The 21035-nt window shown below is 37.7% G+C and overlaps 1 protein-coding gene across 3 annotated transcripts; it reads left to right on the plus strand.

Annotated features, from left to right (window-relative positions):
• Positions 1-3265: 3265 nt before the first annotated feature.
• On the plus strand, positions 3266-20770 carry PIGB (phosphatidylinositol glycan anchor biosynthesis class B). Of its 3 annotated transcripts, none has more exons than XM_075208031.1 (12): positions 3266-3487; positions 4561-4708; positions 5730-5850; positions 6754-6858; positions 8407-8537; positions 8616-8756; positions 9162-9213; positions 10490-10701; positions 12406-12470; positions 12940-13141; positions 16081-16261; positions 20503-20770. In XM_075208031.1, the coding sequence occupies exons 1-12, from the start codon at positions 3349-3351 to the stop codon at positions 20620-20622; spliced, it is 1617 nt and encodes a 538-aa protein (XP_075064132.1). In that variant the 5' UTR covers positions 3266-3348; the 3' UTR covers positions 20623-20770. The 3 variants fall into 3 exon arrangements, with proteins under 3 accessions (XP_075064132.1, XP_075064134.1, XP_075064133.1); XM_075208033.1 differs by having other exon boundaries at positions 4561-4696; positions 5748-5850; XM_075208032.1 differs by having other exon boundaries at positions 4561-4693.
• Positions 20771-21035: the final 265 nt, after the last annotated feature.

A 21035-nucleotide genomic window follows, 5' to 3' on the forward strand; every position in this document is an offset into this window, starting at 1 on the left:
ATAGGGCTGATAGCTAACCATCCCCAAATCCATCATATCATCCTGATAAAGGTGGATAACATTATTTATACCAGTGGTGCCATATCTTATGGTATTTATGTATGGCCTTTCTACTTTCATACATGAACCATTCATGCCTCCATACTTCAGTAACTAGATTGATCTAGTGAGGTATCCTAGGTGGTTCAGTCGCCATCCATCCCCTAGCTATAATAACCTTAGCTAGGGAGGCTAAGGTAAATATATATTTGAAGAGTGGGTTACTTAAATTTTCTTTTAGTGTAGTGCCAAATAGACAGATTTTAAGGCATAACAAAGGGGTCATAGGTAATGTGGAGGAAATGCAGTTCCATATTTGGCTCCAGAAGGACTGGACATGACCATAAAAGATGCCAAAAAGTGCTCTCAGTGATACCGCACCTGGGGCACTCCGAAGAGGTGCACAGTCTCATTGTGTGCATCTTGGCTGGTGTTAAGTATATTCCTTCAGAGGAGGTCGAGGTTGTTGGCAGGGAGGCAGACAATGTTGACCTTAAGTCTGTGGACTATCAGGAATATATTTGCTTCAGAGATTATGGGCATGATTCATCAGGGAACGCAAAGAGAACGCAATTAGCGTTTGCTTTTTTTTTTTTTTAATTGACAGAAAATATAAGCAGGTATGCCCGTAAATCAACAAGAGAATCTCAAGAAACCTTTCTAGTTGAATATGGGTGTAAGTTTGTTCAGCCTATACAGCACATGCCGTATACAAACAAACACAACATACTGCAGGATATGCATAATGCATAAAGTCACATCAGATGAAAAATATAATTATTAAACACCTGTTAAAAATATAATCATTAATGGAAATTCTTTAAAAAAAAGCTTTTCTTTAACATGAAATACATTTATCATGGTGTTACTAATGTCTACTGTAGAAAAAAAGCATTGTTACAGTTGCTTTTGATTGCAAACACATGTTCTATAATTCGGCACTTACACCTGCCCTGTAGCTAGTGCAAGCGATACGGCTGAAAATCACGTACCCGAGAGGTGTCCAGAGCTTGAATCAGATGTATGTATGTGCGCTCAAGCTTAGCACGCCCTTACAGTACATTGACTAAGTGCATAAGCCCCTTTCCTCCCCGGTCCAACCCTTAAAAATCATAGGCTTTAAGAAGTTATATCTTGATGTCCTCTCATCTAAAAGTCTATAAGATTAATACCTTAGACATAACTCTGTCTTAGAGCTGTGAAGTTACTGATTTCAAAGCAAAAAAAAAAAAAACATGCGATAACTGCTTTGTGTGTTTTCACATATCAGCAATGTAGAGAATCCTTATGTGCTTCCAGGTCATGAAAGTTTTGTATTTGAAAACTTGCATTAAGAACACATAATTCAGTCCTAATTTCCATAGATTATCATTCTAACGTTTATTTTTTATAACTTTAATACATGTATTCCTTTAAATAACAATTACTTTTTTTTTACACCATTGTGATCAGTGCGCTCACCTTTATATTTAAAGTTTATTTACACACTGTATGGCTGTTGTGCAACATTGTTTTACAAAACAAAGAATAAATGAAAAATATTTGGTTTTTCAATTATAAGTCAAAACACAAAACTGTAAAACAATCTGAAAAGAGCCTTATTCGTTTTCATTTTCAACAGCATCAGTAGTTTTAATGTCCGTTTTTAACTTTTTCTGTTCAAATCGATATTGTTCAAAAACTGGCCTATATATATATACACCGCCCGTAAATCCTAGTAACACTGCCAAGAACAGCTGGCCGAAAGGGAGTCGACGATTCATCTTTAGTAGAACTATTTCAATCTCTCAATCAAAATGAATTATTTTCAAGTGCAGTGTACCTGTAATAGATTAAGAAAAACAGAATTCAATGTACTGGATAAATTGAAGTCATCAATTAATCACAGGTTTTTTTTAAAAAAAAAAATGAAAAGAATAACTAAATGATAAGACATTTAGGAGCTGATGCAGAATTGTTTGCAAAAATGGGTGTAAATTACACTAAACGAAAGCAAAACAGAGTATTTCCACCCATATGCAGCGCATGACACATCTCGAGATGTGTCCAGCTCCACATCGGCAGCATATGCACCTGGTTTACACCAAATCATTGTCATCAGAGTATATTTGTACCCGCCTCCTAGCAAGTGCAAAAGATATGCCTCCTAACTGGAATGTATGTGTCTTTCCACAGGAACCGCATTTGTCTGAACAAGACCTTATTGTATTCAGCCTGCATTTTACCAACCTTTCCTGCTTCATTCCACCTCTCCAGTCATGAGGTGCAAGTACCTTATATGAGCAGGTATGCTATGGCAAATAAGCATCTATTTTTTGTGTCAGCATGTACAGGCTAAATTCAACTCAGCATCAGGTCAACATCTATCTGCATAGGAAAACTGCAATAATTCTCAAGCTGATAAGTTTTCTCCATTAGTTTTTATACCAATTTCAGTTTGATACTATTCTCTCACTTTTATGCACATTGTAAAATTTCAGTATTGCCCAACTGCCCATTGACTTGGGTAGTACTTTGACAAAAATTTGGGCATAGCAGACTAATCTGATGAGGTGCGCTTACCTCGTCCAGATATTTGCTTTTCAAATGTTGAGATTTATTCACACTTATGTGTATATAAAATGGCATGGCATCTTCCATAGAAGGGAAGACACTGATTACAATCTGCAATGCACAGCTATCACACACTACATTATTTTGCTGGCAGTGAACCGACAACTTAGCATTGCCCTATCTCATGTATAGACAGCCTAGAAAGATTTGTGCGTTCCTAGACTCACATAGGCTGGGATGGCAGCATGCTGGAACTTATTGGTCCACAGCACACAGTGCGTAACGTGTTACCAGCTTTATGTCACATACAAGCACCGCGAAGGTTACATGCCCCTTACCGTAGACAAAAGCGCGTCTGGTGACGTCACAGTGTACGGCGTCTCACAGGATCCAAATCATTTTAGTTATCAAAATTCGCACAGCGAGATTTCGTAAACAATTTTATTTTTAAGCAGACAGTAGCTATGAGTCTGGCGATCAAACATTGTGACATAAGTGAAATGCCTCCTCCACTATATGCGGCGGGCTACACTCTTAAAGCCCAGTCTATAAAGATTTATTGTTATGGAGGAGGAGACATTTTTGGGGTGCCAGTTGTATTAATCCAGAGCAATCTCAGGCTCCGGAGAAATGGCGGCTGCCTTCATTAACCATGGTACACACAGCAGTTCGGTCTCTATGGTACACAAGCCAGTGAAGTGAGCAGGGCGTAGAGGAAAGTGACAGCGGGGCGTGGTATCACATAACAACACCGATATGGGTCCCATAATGGAGGAGATAAGAAGCCGAGCAATGTCTCCCTTCAGGAGGCGGAGCTCACCGGGCCCCGTGCAGCTGAGGAGGAGGAAATCCAAACTGTACAGTAAAGACAGCAGCGGAGCTGGTAGTAGAAGAGGTAACACATCGCCCACACGGAAGACCCGGCCAGTGTAGAATGAATGAGAGCCCACCATGCACCATGCCATACATTGTATGATAACCTGGTCATGTACTACACTGCACCACCACCACCCAGATATCAATATATAGGGGAAGTGCTCATAGTCTACAACTCGGGAAATAAAACAACTAAACTTCATTGTGTAGTTGCCGATTTCTATATATTTCCTAGAGACACTTATTTGGGGCAGGTTCACTGCAGCACTGTACACCCTCCTGATACGGTCAATGATCATAACATTTTACTATTGTACTTTGGACACCTGTTCACTAAGCTCTTTTTTTTTCATATCGTGTGTTATAAAATATAGTTAGTGAACAATGCTTCCAACATACATAAGTAGAGAAATGACACATTTCAGTTGGTCAACGTTCAAAGACCAGTCACCTTTCTGGTAGATCCTGTAACTATCCCTGGCAATGAGAGATAGTTGGTAACTACCGTTATTGCATTTCTAGTGTTGCTTTGGGGGTTTTGTTGACAGCTTAATACTATTTTTATGACAGAATACCAAGTCTATCTATCCTGAGGGAAGCAAAGTAACATTATCAGTTTTGTATTTGCTGTATATGCAAACTAGGCACATACTTGGGCCAGCATTCTTCTGGGCGTATAAATGGTTTTATGTTACTGTTACTTACTGTTCTCATTTAATGTGTTATTGAGTTAAAAATATGGGTATTTTTTGTTGGAAGGAATGAACATGTGGTGTGAGCATTTACTAGTACAGCAATAGGGCATTGTCATTCACTATGTGTTGGACAGCACTCATTCTAAATGCACCCTGCTCACAGGTCCTTGGGGTAAAAAAGGGTAAATGTTCACATCATTATATGTATAACAGAATTCACAAGCTGAATAAACATTAAACTGTCATCAGATTAACATTTCATTTTATATCAAACTATGTGAAACCCTAACAAGAGAGCCTCCATTTTGAATTCATTATATTTATCAACAGGTGAAAAGATTTTATTATTTCTTGAAAACTTTTTATGTGAATGATTTCTCATTTTTTGTTTCCATAGGGATCCTTGGAGAAAATGTTTACCTTGTTTTGCTATCAATTGCTTTTCGTGTTGTTAACTGCGTCTTGGTACAAACCAGCTTTGTTCCAGATGAATACTGGCAGTCACTTGAAGTTGCACATAATATGACTTTTAAATATCCTTTATTGTAATAATAGTATCATTTTTTGATAGTTAAAGCACCTCACATATTTCCATAGTTTTCTTTTGTTGTTTTCTTGGCATTACATTAGTTTCCCTAATACTTTATAACAAGTCCTTGTACTGGTGCATGTATGTTTACATTGACTGCAAGTACCCTGCATTTGCTTATCGAAAGACCTAGGCCATGCTTTGCACCTCCAAAGTCCTTTCTGCAGCAGCCATGTTTACAATTGACATGCACCTGATTGCAAGCTTATTTATTGACTTTTATATGACATTCCAAACTTGAGTAAAAAAAAAACTAAAAAAATGTTTAAATTTTCGATTTTATTTTTATGGTTCTAAAATTGGAGAAATTTCTGTGAATTGTAAAATTTTATAACCGATTCGGAAATCAAAACATGGCTAATTCAAGCATCTCTATTGCTGACCACACTCACTGCAATATAACTGGCGCAAAATTGGCTTAATGTCTATGTCCCCAACTCAGGCAAGATACTGCATAAAGATCCTATCAAAATAAAAATGATTATTATCAGGCATGTTGACAAATAAGGTCAGAGGATCAGAAGGTAGCGCACACAGGTCTCTAACAGTCTCCATAAAACTGCAGGGGATCCGGCCTGAATGTGAATCTTGCCCAATTGGCCACCCATGTGTGTGCCCAAATTCTATAGTGATCATGTCTCTGTGTTTAGGTCAGTTGTACTTGACAGGCTTTAATAAACACTATCACCATAATGATAACAAATATAATTGTTTGATGTTTATAGGGAAAATATTCTGCCAATCACACCTTTATCTCCAGGTTTGATTCGTTTCATGATGGGCTTCCGAAAGTTTTACATACCTAATTGTGAATGTTAATAGTAGTTCTTTTATAAAGGCTAATTGTATTTTATACTCGGGGGTCCTGTATGTATGGGATACTATAAAATATGTGTTTGTATTTGTCTTTCCATATCAAAGAGCCTTAGCTGCTCATTATTATTATTATTATTATTATTACTTTGCTTTAACAATAGTAATTATGGCTACTTAACGTGGGAGTGGAATGAAGGCTTGAGGGGCTTCGCATACCCATTGCTGTTTGCCAGTGTTTATAAAGTTTTGGATTGGATTGGAAAGGATGATGTCTTCTTCTTGGTAAGTATACTCAAGTAAGACTTATAGATTTCTTGAATGTAAAGATTGTAGAGTGACATTATTATATACAGTGTAATCAAAGCTTCTGTAGTTTGAAATACAGTTATGGGATCTATTATCCATAATGCTTGGGACACAAACAATTCTGTATAAGGGGATTTCTGTAATTTGGAGCACTGTTTCTAACATTTCCTAAATATGCTACATTATGATTAAAATTGTCTCTGTCTTCAAACTATCTCTGGCATCCTTAAAGTGTCTAGTGGTGCTCCTCAACATTACTGTGGGAGGAGACCCTTGGTTGTCATATCTGACTACTTTTTTTGTATATACTATAAAACTAATCGGTACCTATGGTGCATCTATATATAATTTCATTGTTCTGTTTGTTTGTTTTCTGTCCAGTTATGCATTGGGACACCCCTGCACCGACTGGGATGAAACCAATGCAAGGTGGTTCAGTTGGATCCTGGTCAGGTTTCAGAGGAGTTGGGGTCACGTTCGGACCCCCCGTTGGTGTACGCTGGGCAGAACTTTGACCCGGGGAGCCTGTTCTGAGCTTGCATTCGGACACCCCTGCACCAATTGTGATGAAACCAATGAACCAAAGCAAGGTGGTCCAGTTGGATCCTTGCCAGGTTTTAGGGGGCTTAGGGTCCAGGTCACATCTCCCATTTGTGTACACTGGGTAAAACTGTGACCCGGGGAGCCTGTTTTGAATCTTCCACTGGATGGATTTGGAGGACATTTAATATAAAACCAAAAACAACACTGGGCAGCCACTTCACTTCATGGGTGTGTTAGAAGAGCTGCTAACTATTTAAAATGTTGACAGTTAGGATATCTGCTTTGTTTATGTTAATTGGTCACATCATTATTAACAAATTCATAATCTTTCTGCAGATCTGGGTTCCAAGACTGATACAGGCGGTGTTCTCAAGCCTAGCAGATGTAAAACTGTACAGTTTATTGAGACACATGGAAAATGCAGATGTGGCTAAGTGGGTAGTAAGTAAAACATTTTAATCATCACTCACAATCTATAATAATATAATGTAGTATATTTCAGATTTTTAATGATTGAACATGGAAGGGGTTTGTTTAATAAAAGAATGTATACATATTAAGGAACATTTATGCAAGTTAATGCACACAACTGTGCAAAAGAGTCATGTTACCAAAGAAAGCAGTCAGATTCTGGTGTTTTGTGTAGAGCAGTTTGGAAAATAAATGCAAATATCTAGTTGTGACTTACAAGCCCTTTCTTTTGCACAGAAATCCTGGAATTTAGAAGGTCTCTCATGTTCATTGTTAGTGCAAGTTTGATTTGACACCATCTAATATATAAATGCTTAGTGGCGTCTGTGTGTGGAAAAAAAAAAACCAAGTTGCAGCGCCATCTGCTGGGCAGAGTTATATACTGACCTACTAAATTCTTAGTGTGTGTGGGGAAAAAAATTCAAAAAGGGCTGAAATTTGGTAGGGCTCAAACTCATTTTCGTGAGGTAATTTTACCTCATGAACACACATGTGTAGAGGCGTGCGTTAGTGTGTGTGTGTGTGTGTGTGTGTGGAAAAAACTATTTCCTCAGAAAGGGCTCATCCAATTGACCTGAAATTTGGTATACTGACATTATTTGACAAAAAAATTAGAATAGTCAAGTCAGTTAACTTCCATCTTCCCCCCCCCGTGGGAGGGGTAGTAAAGGCTAAATTTACGAGTTGAGGGGTCAAACTCATTTTCGTGAGGTAATTTTACCTCATGAACACACATTAAAAAGGGTGCTTGCGTTGGGAAGTAACGATCTTCCCCTGAGGAGGCCTGGGCTAGGCCCAAATGCATGACAAGAACCTTTTTAAGACCTTAAGTATCTTGATTTGACTAGAATGCATGAGTATCATGCACGGGTTAACTTGTTATATATATATATATATATATATATATATATATATATATATATATATATATATATATATATATATATATATATATATATATATATATATATATATAAAAAAAAAATTTTCCCACACACACTAAGAATTTAGTAGGTCAGTGTATAACTCCGCCCAGCAGGTGGCGCTGCAGCTTGGTTTTATTTTTTCCACACACAGACAGACTAACACACGCCACTAGACATTTATAATATATATATATATATATATCTACCAGTTAAATTCTACTTGGCCCTATATAATGAATTCAGAATGATTGTTTATAATATATGTTAATGCTATAATAAATTTCCATTCATTATAGCTTTAAACCGTACCAGTTAAACATACAGTGGTTTGACACATGAAGGGCCTCCAACGCACAGTTGATCTTTATCCCCCGACTACAGTGCCCATGCTGTGAACACAGTATAAACTTAGAATATGAGAAACAAGTCTACAGTACACGTACCAATAATAGTGACCACTAGATGAATGACAGATGACGTGTGTACAAGCCCTTACTATACAGAAAATATATTTTCTTTGTTTCTAAGAGAAAGATCATTGCTGAAAATCAGTTTATACAATAATAAGACTTGTCTTGTTTGCTCTTTTCAGTACTTCTGTCAGCTGTGCTCCTGGTTTACGTGGTACTGCTCTACAAGAACTCTCACAAACACAATGGAAACAGTACTTGGCACTCTGGCCTTGTATTATTACCCTCTGGAAGGTTCACGTACAAAGAAAAGGTGTAAAAACTTGCTAGACAACTTCTGGCATTCTTTTCTATATACATACATACTAAATCGTTCCCTCTTGTTTTACAGTGTCAAGTACTTGTTGTTTGTTGGACTGGCATTCCTTGTCCGACCAACTGCTGTTATTCTTTGGATTCCTTTGCTTTTCTATCACTTTTTCAAGGAGCAGAAGAAATTTAACTTGATTGTGCAACAATGTGTGCCTGTTGGGTAAGTAATTACATTGAAATAAAGCAAACTGAATCTCATTGCAACATTTTTTTTGTCTTCTAAACAATGCAAGGTAGAGTAACAAGAATTAATTAAAATACAGTCATAATAAAAAAATCAGCCAAGTTTAGAAAGCATAAATAGTTTGTTTTAATTAGTTCAGACAGCTTTCAGTTTGTATTGTAGAAGAAAGTGGCTGTACGTTTAGTTTTCTTTTAAAAAAGCAATGTGGTTTCACATATCAATCAGTATGTACACTTATGCATAATCTGTGGAATGATCTCTGACTTTCCAATATTATTGCACAGGTTCAAAGATATGTAATTATTATACACCACACTAATTTGTTTAATTTTTTTTCTCTGAATCTATAATACGAATATTAATAATGTGTTTGTTTTGCAGACTGTTTACCCTTGGGACTTCATTAATAATTGACAGGGTATTTTTTGGTAAGGTATGTTTTGGTAAAGATTAAGAAAACTCACACTCCCTCACCAAAATGAAGATTAGGAACATTTTGATACTGATTTAAATGCTTTAATGGTTTATATTATTATTTTGATAACATTTTAGACTTTAAACCATGTAATTTATTATATCATGACACATGAAAACAATGGATAAACTGACAGGCCCAATCAGTTTATCCATTGTTTTTTGTGATTCAATGGTCATTTGCGCAGGAGTAAGTTACCTATGAACAGTTATCTTTATTCTTATTACTTTACTGACTACATGATGATTTCCGTTACAATGTTACATTAATCTCTTCTCTGTTTCTGGTATGTGTTAAACTTGCAACTGGATTATGCAGGAATAATGTTTTCCTTAGAGAACCTATGCCCTTTTCAAGTACATAGAGTTCTGGAAATATGCAGGGGTAGATTTATCTAACCTTCTAAGCAGGAAAAGTGGAGGTGTTGCCCATAGCAGCCAATCAAATTCTAGCTATTAATTTATATAATGTACTAGATAGATCGGTGGTGGACAACAGATGGTGCTTCAAGCCTTCACCTGCGCCCCCCAGATCCTTCCTGCTTTGTCTAATTTGTTTATTATAGCTTGTAACACTTTGTTTAAAATGCCTGCTTATATGTTATTACAGATAGGTGTCTCTTTCTTTGATTAAATATATATTGTTTTAACTTATTAACTGACATTAAGAGCAATGTGGAGGTTAGAGTGTGTGTATCAGGTTGTCCATCCCGGGGATAAATGATAGCTAGCATCTGATTGGTTTCTGTGGGCAACACCTCCACTTTTCCTTTTTAGAAGGCTTGATAAATCTACCTCCTAGAGTTAAATAAACATTTTGTGGATGCTATAAGTATGACTTTCATGTAAGGTTAAAAGCTTTGGCTTTTAAGAGTCTAGAATGAAAGTATTGCCATAGATAGCAATAGCACTGTGCTCATGGTCAGAAAGTGAAGGTTGTGAAGGAACGCTGCCATCACAATGACAAATAACTGTCAATACAGAATATACTAATATTTCTGTAATATTAGGAGTTGATATTTAAGCTATAATCTTTCTTAAAAAATCACCCTATATTGATAGGAGGATGAATATCTGAACATGCAATAGTAAAGTATTCAGAAATAATGTTCTGTGTTGTGCAGTAGAGTTCATTTTGTACTTATCAAAGTGGTTCAGACATAATGAGGTAGTCAAGTTTAAACTGTGAATGGCATACACAAGACTTATTTCATAAGGCATCTGCTTTCTTCTAGTGGACCATTGTTCAGTGGAACTTTTTGAAGTTTAATGTACTGAAAAATATTGGCTCATTCTACGGGTCTCATCCTTGGCACTGGTACATCACTCAGGGATTTCCAGTCATCATTGGCACCCACTTACCATTCTTTATACACGGCTGTACAGTGGCACCGAGAAGATATCGAGTTTTACTAGCAGCTGTAGTTTGGACGGTGCTAATATATAGGTAAGAGAAATGATCTAGGTTTCATGACAGAATGTACAATATGAAAACTGCAAATCTGCATATAAACAATGTTTTTATGTACCGCTACTACACCATTGTAATTTTAAGCTTCTTGACCCTGTGTCTACATACACCTAACAGCCCACATTCTAAAGAGTCATTTTAAGAGCAAGTAAAGCTATTTTGGAGATTTATGTAAGAATTACTGAAGTGAATACTATACCTGGAAGAACCTAAGTGTTTGTAGTTGGGTCAAGTTCAGGATGTTATTTGTTCCATCCATTTATTGTCAGTTGGCCTCTTAAACAGCTGTATAGGAGAACAGAGCTTCACTACTTCGCATCTCTGTGGCCTCTGCAGAACGGTATAATATAAGCTTGCAGTATCCTAGGTAACAAAAGTTATGTAAGGATTGGTGGGCTCACTTACAGGGCTGTTGATGTCACAGCAACTTTGAAATAATTGATGTGCTATACTGAGTTTCCTCTCTTATATTAACAGCCTTTAGTAATATTCTAAGAGTTTAATATTTAATTAAGCTGCAATGGACTTTGAACTAAAGTGCATTATATTTGCATGTTTTAAGGTGCATTGTGATTAAAACCTAAATTATAAAGTGTTTTTATCCACAAGGTGCAGTAGTTCTAAAAAAGTGATCCCACATAGAAGAAATTCGTGTAAACCAGTGAATTCGAATTTAGCGCTGTAGAAAACACCTGAATGAGAACTACTTGCTGATTCTAAGGTTATATGTGTTGTAGCTCACCGACAACAATCGGATGAGAACGGTCATCTTTCTAGTGCGGTTTAGAATGAGTGCAAACATCTGGTTACTATGAATTACTGCACATAGCACTATGTTGCAAGTGATATGACAGAAAAGCACATACCTTAGAGATGCCCCAAGCTTGAATCGGACATTGCTGCGTCGCTAAAGCTTGGCACACCCTTACTGTACATTGACTATGTGCATACGCCCCTCCCCCCCCCCCCCCCCAAAGCCCCCCCCCCCATACCCCCTTACCCCAAGGATTTGTACACATAGTTGCTTTGGAACCGTGTGCATGTACTTTCAAGTAAAAGAGCTTCCAGAACTAATATGTATAACTTGTGTTTCTGAGACCTCTTACTGCACTGAGAACACTAGTGGGCAGTGCACTTTTTTCCCCATCTTCAGCAGTGACCACAGTTGTGATCAGACTCTGAACACTGCCTGTAATAATTCATTACAAAAGATGGATTGCACTACAAATTGAAGTCACTGGTTCAGCTGCATTTAGTGCTTGTACAATCCTGTATTGCTGAAGTGTGCTGGGTATTCTTGCAGCATTTAGTCAGTAATAAAACCCATGACCCTTCCATGTCTTTCCTTTATTAAGCACTGGAATCTCTTATATCCCATTGTCCTGAGCACAAGATTCCAACACTAAAGGGGTGTGAGGGTGTAATGCCACTTGCCGAGTGGGCACAGTTCTGATGACCCCATTTATCCAGAATACTCTCTGGTTGTTGTGGCACTAATTGGCCTGGCAGCACACACTGGGACTTGTAGTTCAATAACCACTGGATGGTTAAGAACGTGTATGCTCTGGTGTATATAAACGTTTTGCTTGGTTCTACATAATTTAACCAATTTTATATTGTATCCATTTTAAAACCAAATGCGGATTTTATTATACTGTAGGTAATGTTTCTGTTTTTTAGTGCTCTGAGCCATAAAGAATTCCGCTTCATCTACCCAGTGCTGCCACTCTGTATGGTGTTTTGTGGTAAGAACTTTATTTGTTCTTGTTATTGCAACATTACAGCGTTCTTATTAGAGAGTCTGTAAATGTTTTACCACTGCTATAACATTCTTCCACCCCCACCTTCATTGGATGAAGTTCTCATTTCAGTAAAAATGTGAATATTAAAGAATATGTATTTGCTTTGTCATGCTCTTTTCTGAAGAATTTCAAATTATAAGATATTTTTATTTAATAAAACTCCTCTATTTAACACCCAGTATAGATAGATGTGATCTGGCATAGATCACTGGACTGTGCTCTCACAGTGATGGAGAAAAACCAGTACCTTTCTGAGACAGAAATGTGCATCACATCATTAAAGAAAATATATATATCCAAACAGCGATATCAGGGATGTCTTGTTGCTTGTGATGCATGTGTTGTTGTGGATTATATTTTAATGTACAAAAATCAATATTGTTGTGTTCTGTGCAATAATTCCACTCAACAGGATTTTCGTTTTCACGTATTAAACGTTGGAAGAAGGCAGCTGTTGGCTTTTTGGTTTTATCAAATCTGGTTCCTGCACTCTACACCGGGTTAATTCATCAGAGAGGAGTACTGGACATAATGTCCAACGTTCAACAGTTATGCAAAATGGAGAATTCCTCTCTATTAGTTCTGATGCCTTGTCATTCCATCCCCCACTATAGGTGAGTAGCGTTTATCAGTCGTTGAAGTGAAGAATTATTAAGACCTGCATGTTTACCTCACAGCATAGTAATAAAGGATAGCTTTTTGAAGAAAGGTCATTTTATCAAGAGATCATCCCTGGATTCTTAGACACTGGGGGACTCGCCCGTTCTTAAGGAGCGTCAGACCCCAAGTAAATAATTAGCATTATTGTTTATCTTGTTATACACCACACAAAACTGAATTTTCTGAATTATTTTGCGTCCGTAAAATACAATGAAACTTAACCCTTTCAAGATTGAAGGTGGCCCACACCTCTATGACCAGCCCCATTTTCATCATTTTGCAAGGTCTTGGTTTTGCTGATTGCTTTTGAATTTTGTTTTATACCCCAAAAAAATGTATACAGTTTTTTTAGTAATATTTAGGGGTTTTATTTGGTAACATTTTGAAATATACTGTATATAGTATTTTATTTTTGTATTTTCATTGACATTAAGGAATAATGTGTTTTGTACTGTACAAATAGCATTCAAAACTGAATGCTGTTTGTAGACATCACAATATTTCCTGGCTCACCTGGTGTACCATATTAAAGATGCAGGTATCCCTAGCCCCTATCTCTGGTTTGGCACCAGTCTTTTACTGAAGGAGGTAAGTTTCCACAAACACTATACTGTGTTTCTCTTTCCTCTGGTAGCATTGTATAAGGCAGAAATGGTGTATGGACTGTAAGCTACCTTGTGGCTTTTTTTGCAGCCCTCCTCGTTTTTGACAACCTTCCTAGTACAAAAGTATGTTTATTTTTTTTAATAGTATTTAGTACACAAGCACATAGTGGTAACATACACATTGCTCTCTTAATGAGAGATCTGATATACGGAAATGATTGTCTAGCTTTGCTATTATGTAATGACAATTGGCCTTCCCCATAATGAGCAATATGCACCCTTTATTTATTGCCATGTTCCCAATGCTTGCACACTCTGTGCTAAATCCACATATTCAAGGTTCAATTCTTTACACTAGAGTATGGTTTGCACATTACAATTTCCGTCTTTGTGGTATTAAATTTTAAATATGTTGAGTTTTCAGCTCTCTCTAATCTCATGAAACAGATTTGTTATGGTAAGAAGGATGTCATCTGCAGAGAGAGCAACCTTGTGATTGCCTGAAGCAATCACTATACTGGAAATATCTAGACTCCACCTGATTTTTTATGGCCAGGGGTTTAAAGAGTGGATGGATAATGGTATAGGGGGCATCCTTGGCGAGTCCCATTGCTCACCTGAAAAGGAGATGAGGAGCACATTTGTATCAAGAATTTGGGATTCCAGTTTATAGATTAAGCTCCTTCTCTTTTCCAGGAACAGAGCCTTGTGAGCGTTCCAAACCACTGAGTGAGACATTTCAGGAGGTTCATTGAGTGAAAAGAATTCCGTAAGGGTGTCTATCAGCTCCTTAGTAGGACTTGTATTAAGAATTCAAATTATAATAGCAGCCGCAAGTTAAAGATGTGCTTAATTATTTTTTTTTGTATACCATTTTGCTGTCTGCTGGCCATAACATACAAGTTTCTCCAATAAAAAAAAGGATCTTCTCTCAGTGGTATGACAGACCACAGCAACCCTCTAACCCTCTACACACCCCCCCCCCCCACTACAGTGGCCACACTCTGTAGGTTTGAATGATGGACAGTGGGGTGGTGCATCTATAGGGGAAAAAGTCATCCTCCTCCTGAGTTAGACACCCTAAACCCGAATTCAGCTGTAAATCCCACCAAATGTGCTGTGAATGAAAAAAATGTAGTTTCCTATTCGGTCCCTCTGTTCCCCTCATTTCTTGGGGCCAAACAGCTATCCACATTGCCTGATAGTCATTCGCATTTCTGTCTCACATTGAACTCCACTTGTCTGTTAGTGTTCAGTTTTGTCTCTGCTCTGCACTGAACACTATCAGCCAATGATGCTGTGAGAGGGACCTGTCAGTAGCAGATGGAATCACTGCTTCAACAAGGAAAGATTGGGAGAAGTCAGGGCTCAGGTAAGTATATTTGCTAGATATGCCTATGTACACACCATGACAGGGTAAGCAGGCTTGCCATAAGTTTGCTTTATAATCTTTTTATTAGGTTATATTTGCTCGTCTAACCCTAAAATAAAATACATGCAGATGTTTCCATGTCAAGATGTGTGTTCTCAATCGCCTCCATTATCAGCCCTTCTAGGCTCAAAATGGTACACTGGAGAATCCTTCATTAAGTTTAATGACTGGTTGTTCAATGGAAAAAGAAAAGTAAAAAAAAAAATACTTCTGAAATATTTATTTAATAACATTATCTTGGTGTCTCTTTCATATAAAGCAAAATACATCTCCACCCCCCCCCCCCCCCCCCTCCAAAAAAAACATACTTCCCAGCTTTGCAGCTCTTTAAATCAGGGCACACAACTAAGGTGGGGGGTTATCCAAACCCCGGTGGCATGTTTAGCTTTTCCAAGCACTGGACTGTCCCTTGCTCTCCTCCTCCTCTCAGAACCCCCATTGTTTGCTGCTCGCACCAGAGTCAGGAAATATAGGCCAACTTTCCTACCTGTGGGTCAAAGGTGACTGCAGTTGGGAAGTATGCAAATATCCACACAGTGTTCAGTCATCTTTATATTAAGGTAAAGCTATTACACAACCCTGACCAAAAGGTATCTTTGACAATGATAGTGATGGAAATAACAATTGTGACTGTTCTTTTGTACTTTGTGTAAGTATCATGGTGTTTAGATCAATGTAAAACATCTGTTAGTTAATGTGGCTAATAGGTAGCAGATCTGTCGTTTAAAGTGAAATAGATAATGCCTAATATAAAACTGAATTGTATTATGTTATACTAATTCAATTAATAGTACATTTAATATGAGAATAAAATGTAAACTTATTTGGTTTCTAATTATATAGCTGTTTTTTCCAGCTATGTGCATTGTCCTATAAAGATGAATTTCCTTGAGTGCCCACCGGATCTAGAAGATCATGACACATATGTTGACGAAGCTGCTCTGTTTTATGTGAGCCCTCTGGCCTGGCTTAATGCAGAATTTTACAATAGAAGTCGACTGCCAACACACTTGGTAATGTTTGATGTTCTAGAAAAGGTGAGCCCATAAACGCCTCATCATATCTGTCATTTTTCCCCCTTTTTCCTTTAAACCAATCTTTTAAGAAAGATAAATTGTTTACTATAAATAAAATACAAATGCTGAGTGGTGGGATTGGCTCATGTGGGCCATCATTACTTACCCCCGATGTGCTATTGGCCTAAACAGTGGGCTTCCATAAGCCATCAACTACTGGCTTGTTTCAAACAGGCAGTGGTGTGGTTGATGACCCTGCACTATGAGCTTTCTATATGGATGCACCGAGACACTAACAAGGGAGGGATATTGACAGCTTTGTGCAAAGTTCCTATCTGCTTCAGCTGCATCCATACAAACCAGTGTAGAGAGACCAAGGGCTAGATTTACTAAGATGTGGGTTTGAAAAAGTGGGGATGTTGCCTATAGCAACCAATCAGATTCTAGCTGTCATTTTGTAGAAAGCACTAAATAAATGAAAGCTAGAATTGGATTGGTTGCTATAGGCAACATCCCCACTTTTTCAAACCCGCAGCTTAGTAAATCTAGCCCCAAGTGACTTTTGCCTTGAAAGCCATTGCTGTTTTAAATGTTCACTGCAAAGTCGCCGAACATCGGTGACTTGCAGAATTCACTGCTTAATACATTTAACCCCTGGCTTGTTAATTAGTCTTAAAATTTACAGATTCCGGTTCATTTAAGGTGAGAAAATACATAGAAATGAATGTTTCAGTTTTTGAATCCAATGCAAGACTAATGTCTGAGTATTTGCTTATTTTCACTCATAAGATCAAACCACTATTAAAAAAAATTGTTGTACTATAAACACATTTTAAATCCAATATTCTTATTAAATAACTTGGGACTGAGAGAATAATGAGCAGTAGGTAATTCATTTGTATATCCTACTGATTTTAAGCTTTATTTACACTGTTGTTAAATGCTTTGTCTATGCCTGCATGTGCTCCTATTGATATTCATTTCCAGGTTGTTTGTGTTGTGAATAAACTATGCTCTCTCATCACCAGTAAAACATTTCCCAGTCCACAACAGCAATTGTTATGTGCATGACTGGAAACACCTATGGTCCCACTAATAATCCCAATTTGGTCAGTCTGAAATCTAGGCATGTGGATTGTCACAAATGCCACTTTTACACACTATCTATTCATTTTATTAATTACCTCTATTTTATGCCTTAACCCTTTTAAGACAGGACGCGGGCTACAACTCTATAACGACACCCATCAATTTTGTGCTTCATACTTTTTGCTTCCTTATTCTAACCAAGAATTTTTTGTTCTATTATTGGATATACACCAATCAGCCACAACATTAAAACTGCTGACAATTAAAGTGAATAATATTGATTATCTTGTAACAATGGCACCTGTCAAGGGGTAGGATATATTAGGCAGCAATTGAACAGTCAGTTCTTAATGTTCATGTGTTGGAAGCAGGAAAAAGGGGCAAGTGTAAGAATCTGAACAACTTTGACAAGGGCCAAATTGTGATGGCTAAACAACTGGGTCAGAGGATCTGCAAATGGCAGTTATTGTGGGGTGTTCCCGGTATGAAGGGGTTATTACTTACCAAAAGTGGTCTAAGGAAGGACAACCAGTGAACTGGTGACAGGATCATGGGCACCCAAGGCCCATTGATGCGCGTGGGGAGCGAAGGCTAGCCTAATTGGTCCAATCCCACAGAAGAGCTACTTTAGCACAAATTGCTGAAAAAGTTGATGCTGGCTATGATAGAAAGGCGTCAGAACACATAGTGCATCACAGCATGCTGCTTATGGGGCTGTGTAGCCACTGATGCAAAGTGCCTACAATGGGCATGTGAGCTCCAGAACTGAACCGTGGAGCAATGGAAAAATGTGGCCTGGTCTGATGAATCACATTTTCTTTTACATCATGTGAACTGCCGGGTGCATGTGTGTCATTTACCTGGGGAAGAGATGCCACCAGGATGCACTATGGGTAGAAGGCAAGTCTGAAGAGTCATTGTGATGCTCTGGGATAATGCGCCCTGCCACGCTACAAAAATTGTTCAGGAATGGTTTTAGGAACATGGCAAAGAGTTTAAGGTGCTGACTTGGCCTCCGAATTCCCCAGATCTCAATCCAATTGAACATCTGTGGATGTGCTGGAAAAACAAGTCCACAATTTACAGGACTTGAAGGATCTGCTGCTAACGTCTTGGTGCCAGATACCACAGGACACATTCAGAGGTTCTGTGGAGTCCAAGCCTCAACGGGTCAGAGCTGTTTTGATGGCACAAGTGCCACCTACACAATATTAGGCAGGTGCTATTAATGATGTGGCTAATTGATGTTTATAGATCGGTAGCATATTGGAACGGATAGCTTTTTATTTTACATCCCTTTGTTAAGGAAGACACCATATTTTGTATTCTTGGTTACTTTTACATACTTGGAACAATTAAAAAATAACCCTGAAATGTATAGTATAGGGATACCAAATATTTGTCAATTTAAATCAAGGTCTTAAGGGGAGAAATGTGTGTATAATTTTAATATTTTCTTCACATTTTTTTTAATCCAGTTAACTTTTTAGGTGTCGTAAGAAACTCAAATAGGTCTTACCCTGTTTGTATTACTATAAGGTCCAATGCAGTCTGAAATAAGTTACCAGTAGATCCATGTAAGCATTGATCTAATAGCAATGCCTTGCATAAGATAGCTGATTTGGGAGAAAGTCACATGGTATGGTCACTGCGACTTAATTTGATAATGCAGAAGCATTGCGGCATTATTGTATTGTACAAGCAGAGTTCAGGCATGGCCACTGTTTGCATATATTGTGGGGCCAAGAACCAACCCTGTCCCTGCTCCCTGTCCGCAGCGGCTCTCTCTCTGTTTTTTGGGTTTTTTTTGGCTCGGCGGGGAGAACCCCCCCGACAATCCTCCGTGCGCAGGAGCATGATTCTCCCCCCTCCCCCCCACACACATCCCACCTTCCATTGACAATGTTTAAAAGAAGTCAATCTATACTAAAGTGATTGACTAATCAATCATACTTCCCTCAATTCTCCTACCTTGATAAAAATATAATTAAAGTGAACATTTTGCTAAAAATAATTTGTCTCCAGCAGACACTCCTTATATACACACACCCTATAATAATCTTCAAAAAGCAGTCAGAGACTTTGGGTGGGGAGGAGGCAAAGATATTTTATATGGACTGAAACATCCTTAACTGTATAAATCGACTTGACTTTCGCAAAGATTCAAAACAATGGATGTAGTTTGAGGAACTTTACCTCCCTACTGCAGCAAAGATTATCCCTTGGAGAGCTAAGATCCCTCGACTCTGTCCACCAATGGATGTATCAGTACCATAATGTTGGAGGAAACTAAAATCTCTAAAATTAATTACACCTAATGTCTTCCCGTTAACCTCCTTAATAGATAACAGATTTTCTATTACGCCGTTCCCCTAGACACTTCAAATCATGTTCACAAATAGGAATCCTGTAGATTGGTCAACAGGTGTACACTCGGGAAACAGTGACCTTCGGAAACCCCCAAAGCTCTTTGAAAGTCTGTTCATAACACCTTTATTCTTACCATGAGAGACTTGGTTCTAAGGGTATTACAAATGCTTTGACAGTGAGTGGTATATCATACTAAAACATTGGCACAAGATTGTCTTTCTGCTATCAATTAACCCCTGGTAGGCATCAACCCAGTGCCTTTTCCCTTATCTTATCCCTCCCACTCCTCACAACGTCCCCTGAGTAACAACTCCTCTGCCCTCCCCCCCTTCTTTTTTTTTTTTTTTAGAAACCTCATTTTGCGTTAAGGGGTTAAGTGAGAACTACCATCACAATCCAATGTAAATTAATGTCATTGCAAAACTGTAACAATTGTTTTGTGGTAATGTATCATAGTTAAATGCAATTTCAAGAGTAAAGCTTTTAAGAAAAATGACACTACATTGTTTTGACTACTGTCTATAGGGCAAATGTCGCCAACTGTCCAACATTGCATCATCAGCTATTTTCTATGAAGTAACCTGCATTATATGGTAGTGATCTAACCTCTCCTTGCAATATGTAATCACAATCCATTTACATTTTCAAAATAATAATCCTAAATCTCCAAGTGCAATGTTATGTCATATTGTTTGTTTTGCAAACAAAGAAAAAGGAAAATCCTGAAGCTAGAGCTTGGTGTAAGATGGATGTAGTAATTGAATATTTATACAACCATACAGTAAACTTTGTCTTCTTCATAGGAAATACGTTCATTTCTAGCAAAAAACAATTATGTGAGGACAGCATCGGTATTTCATTCCCATCTGCCTGAGGGTCGAACTGGAGGCCAGATATACATGTATGAACGGGAACCAACATGAAGAGATCGTTTGAATTATTAGATGTGACCATTTATTGAGTTTATGGCCTTTGGAAGGCCATGAGAAGATGTGAAAATACAGTGATTGCATTCCAAGTGCCAAAGTTGTGATAATAAAAATCAATGCCATTCCTATAAAGTTATGTAGATCTATTGCTCTGAGTTTTGGTTCATTGAGTCACTGTCATTTTAAGAAATTTTAATTGCCCTTTATGGACTGTATTTAAACAAGCAGAAAGGTAATTTGAGTTGATTTCAGATATTTTAGTGTGAAACAGCTTTTTCAATAAAACGTGTGTTATAGAAACAATGTAGCCCCTATTTTACATGTTTCCACATATTAGAAGTCTCCTTAGATTCACATTTCATGCTTTTTATATGGTCATGTATTTTACAGTAAGAAGTACATTAACC

Source organism: Mixophyes fleayi, chromosome 4, assembly GCF_038048845.1.
Source record: "Mixophyes fleayi isolate aMixFle1 chromosome 4, aMixFle1.hap1, whole genome shotgun sequence".
Taxonomy (NCBI): Eukaryota; Metazoa; Chordata; class Amphibia; order Anura; family Limnodynastidae; genus Mixophyes; species Mixophyes fleayi.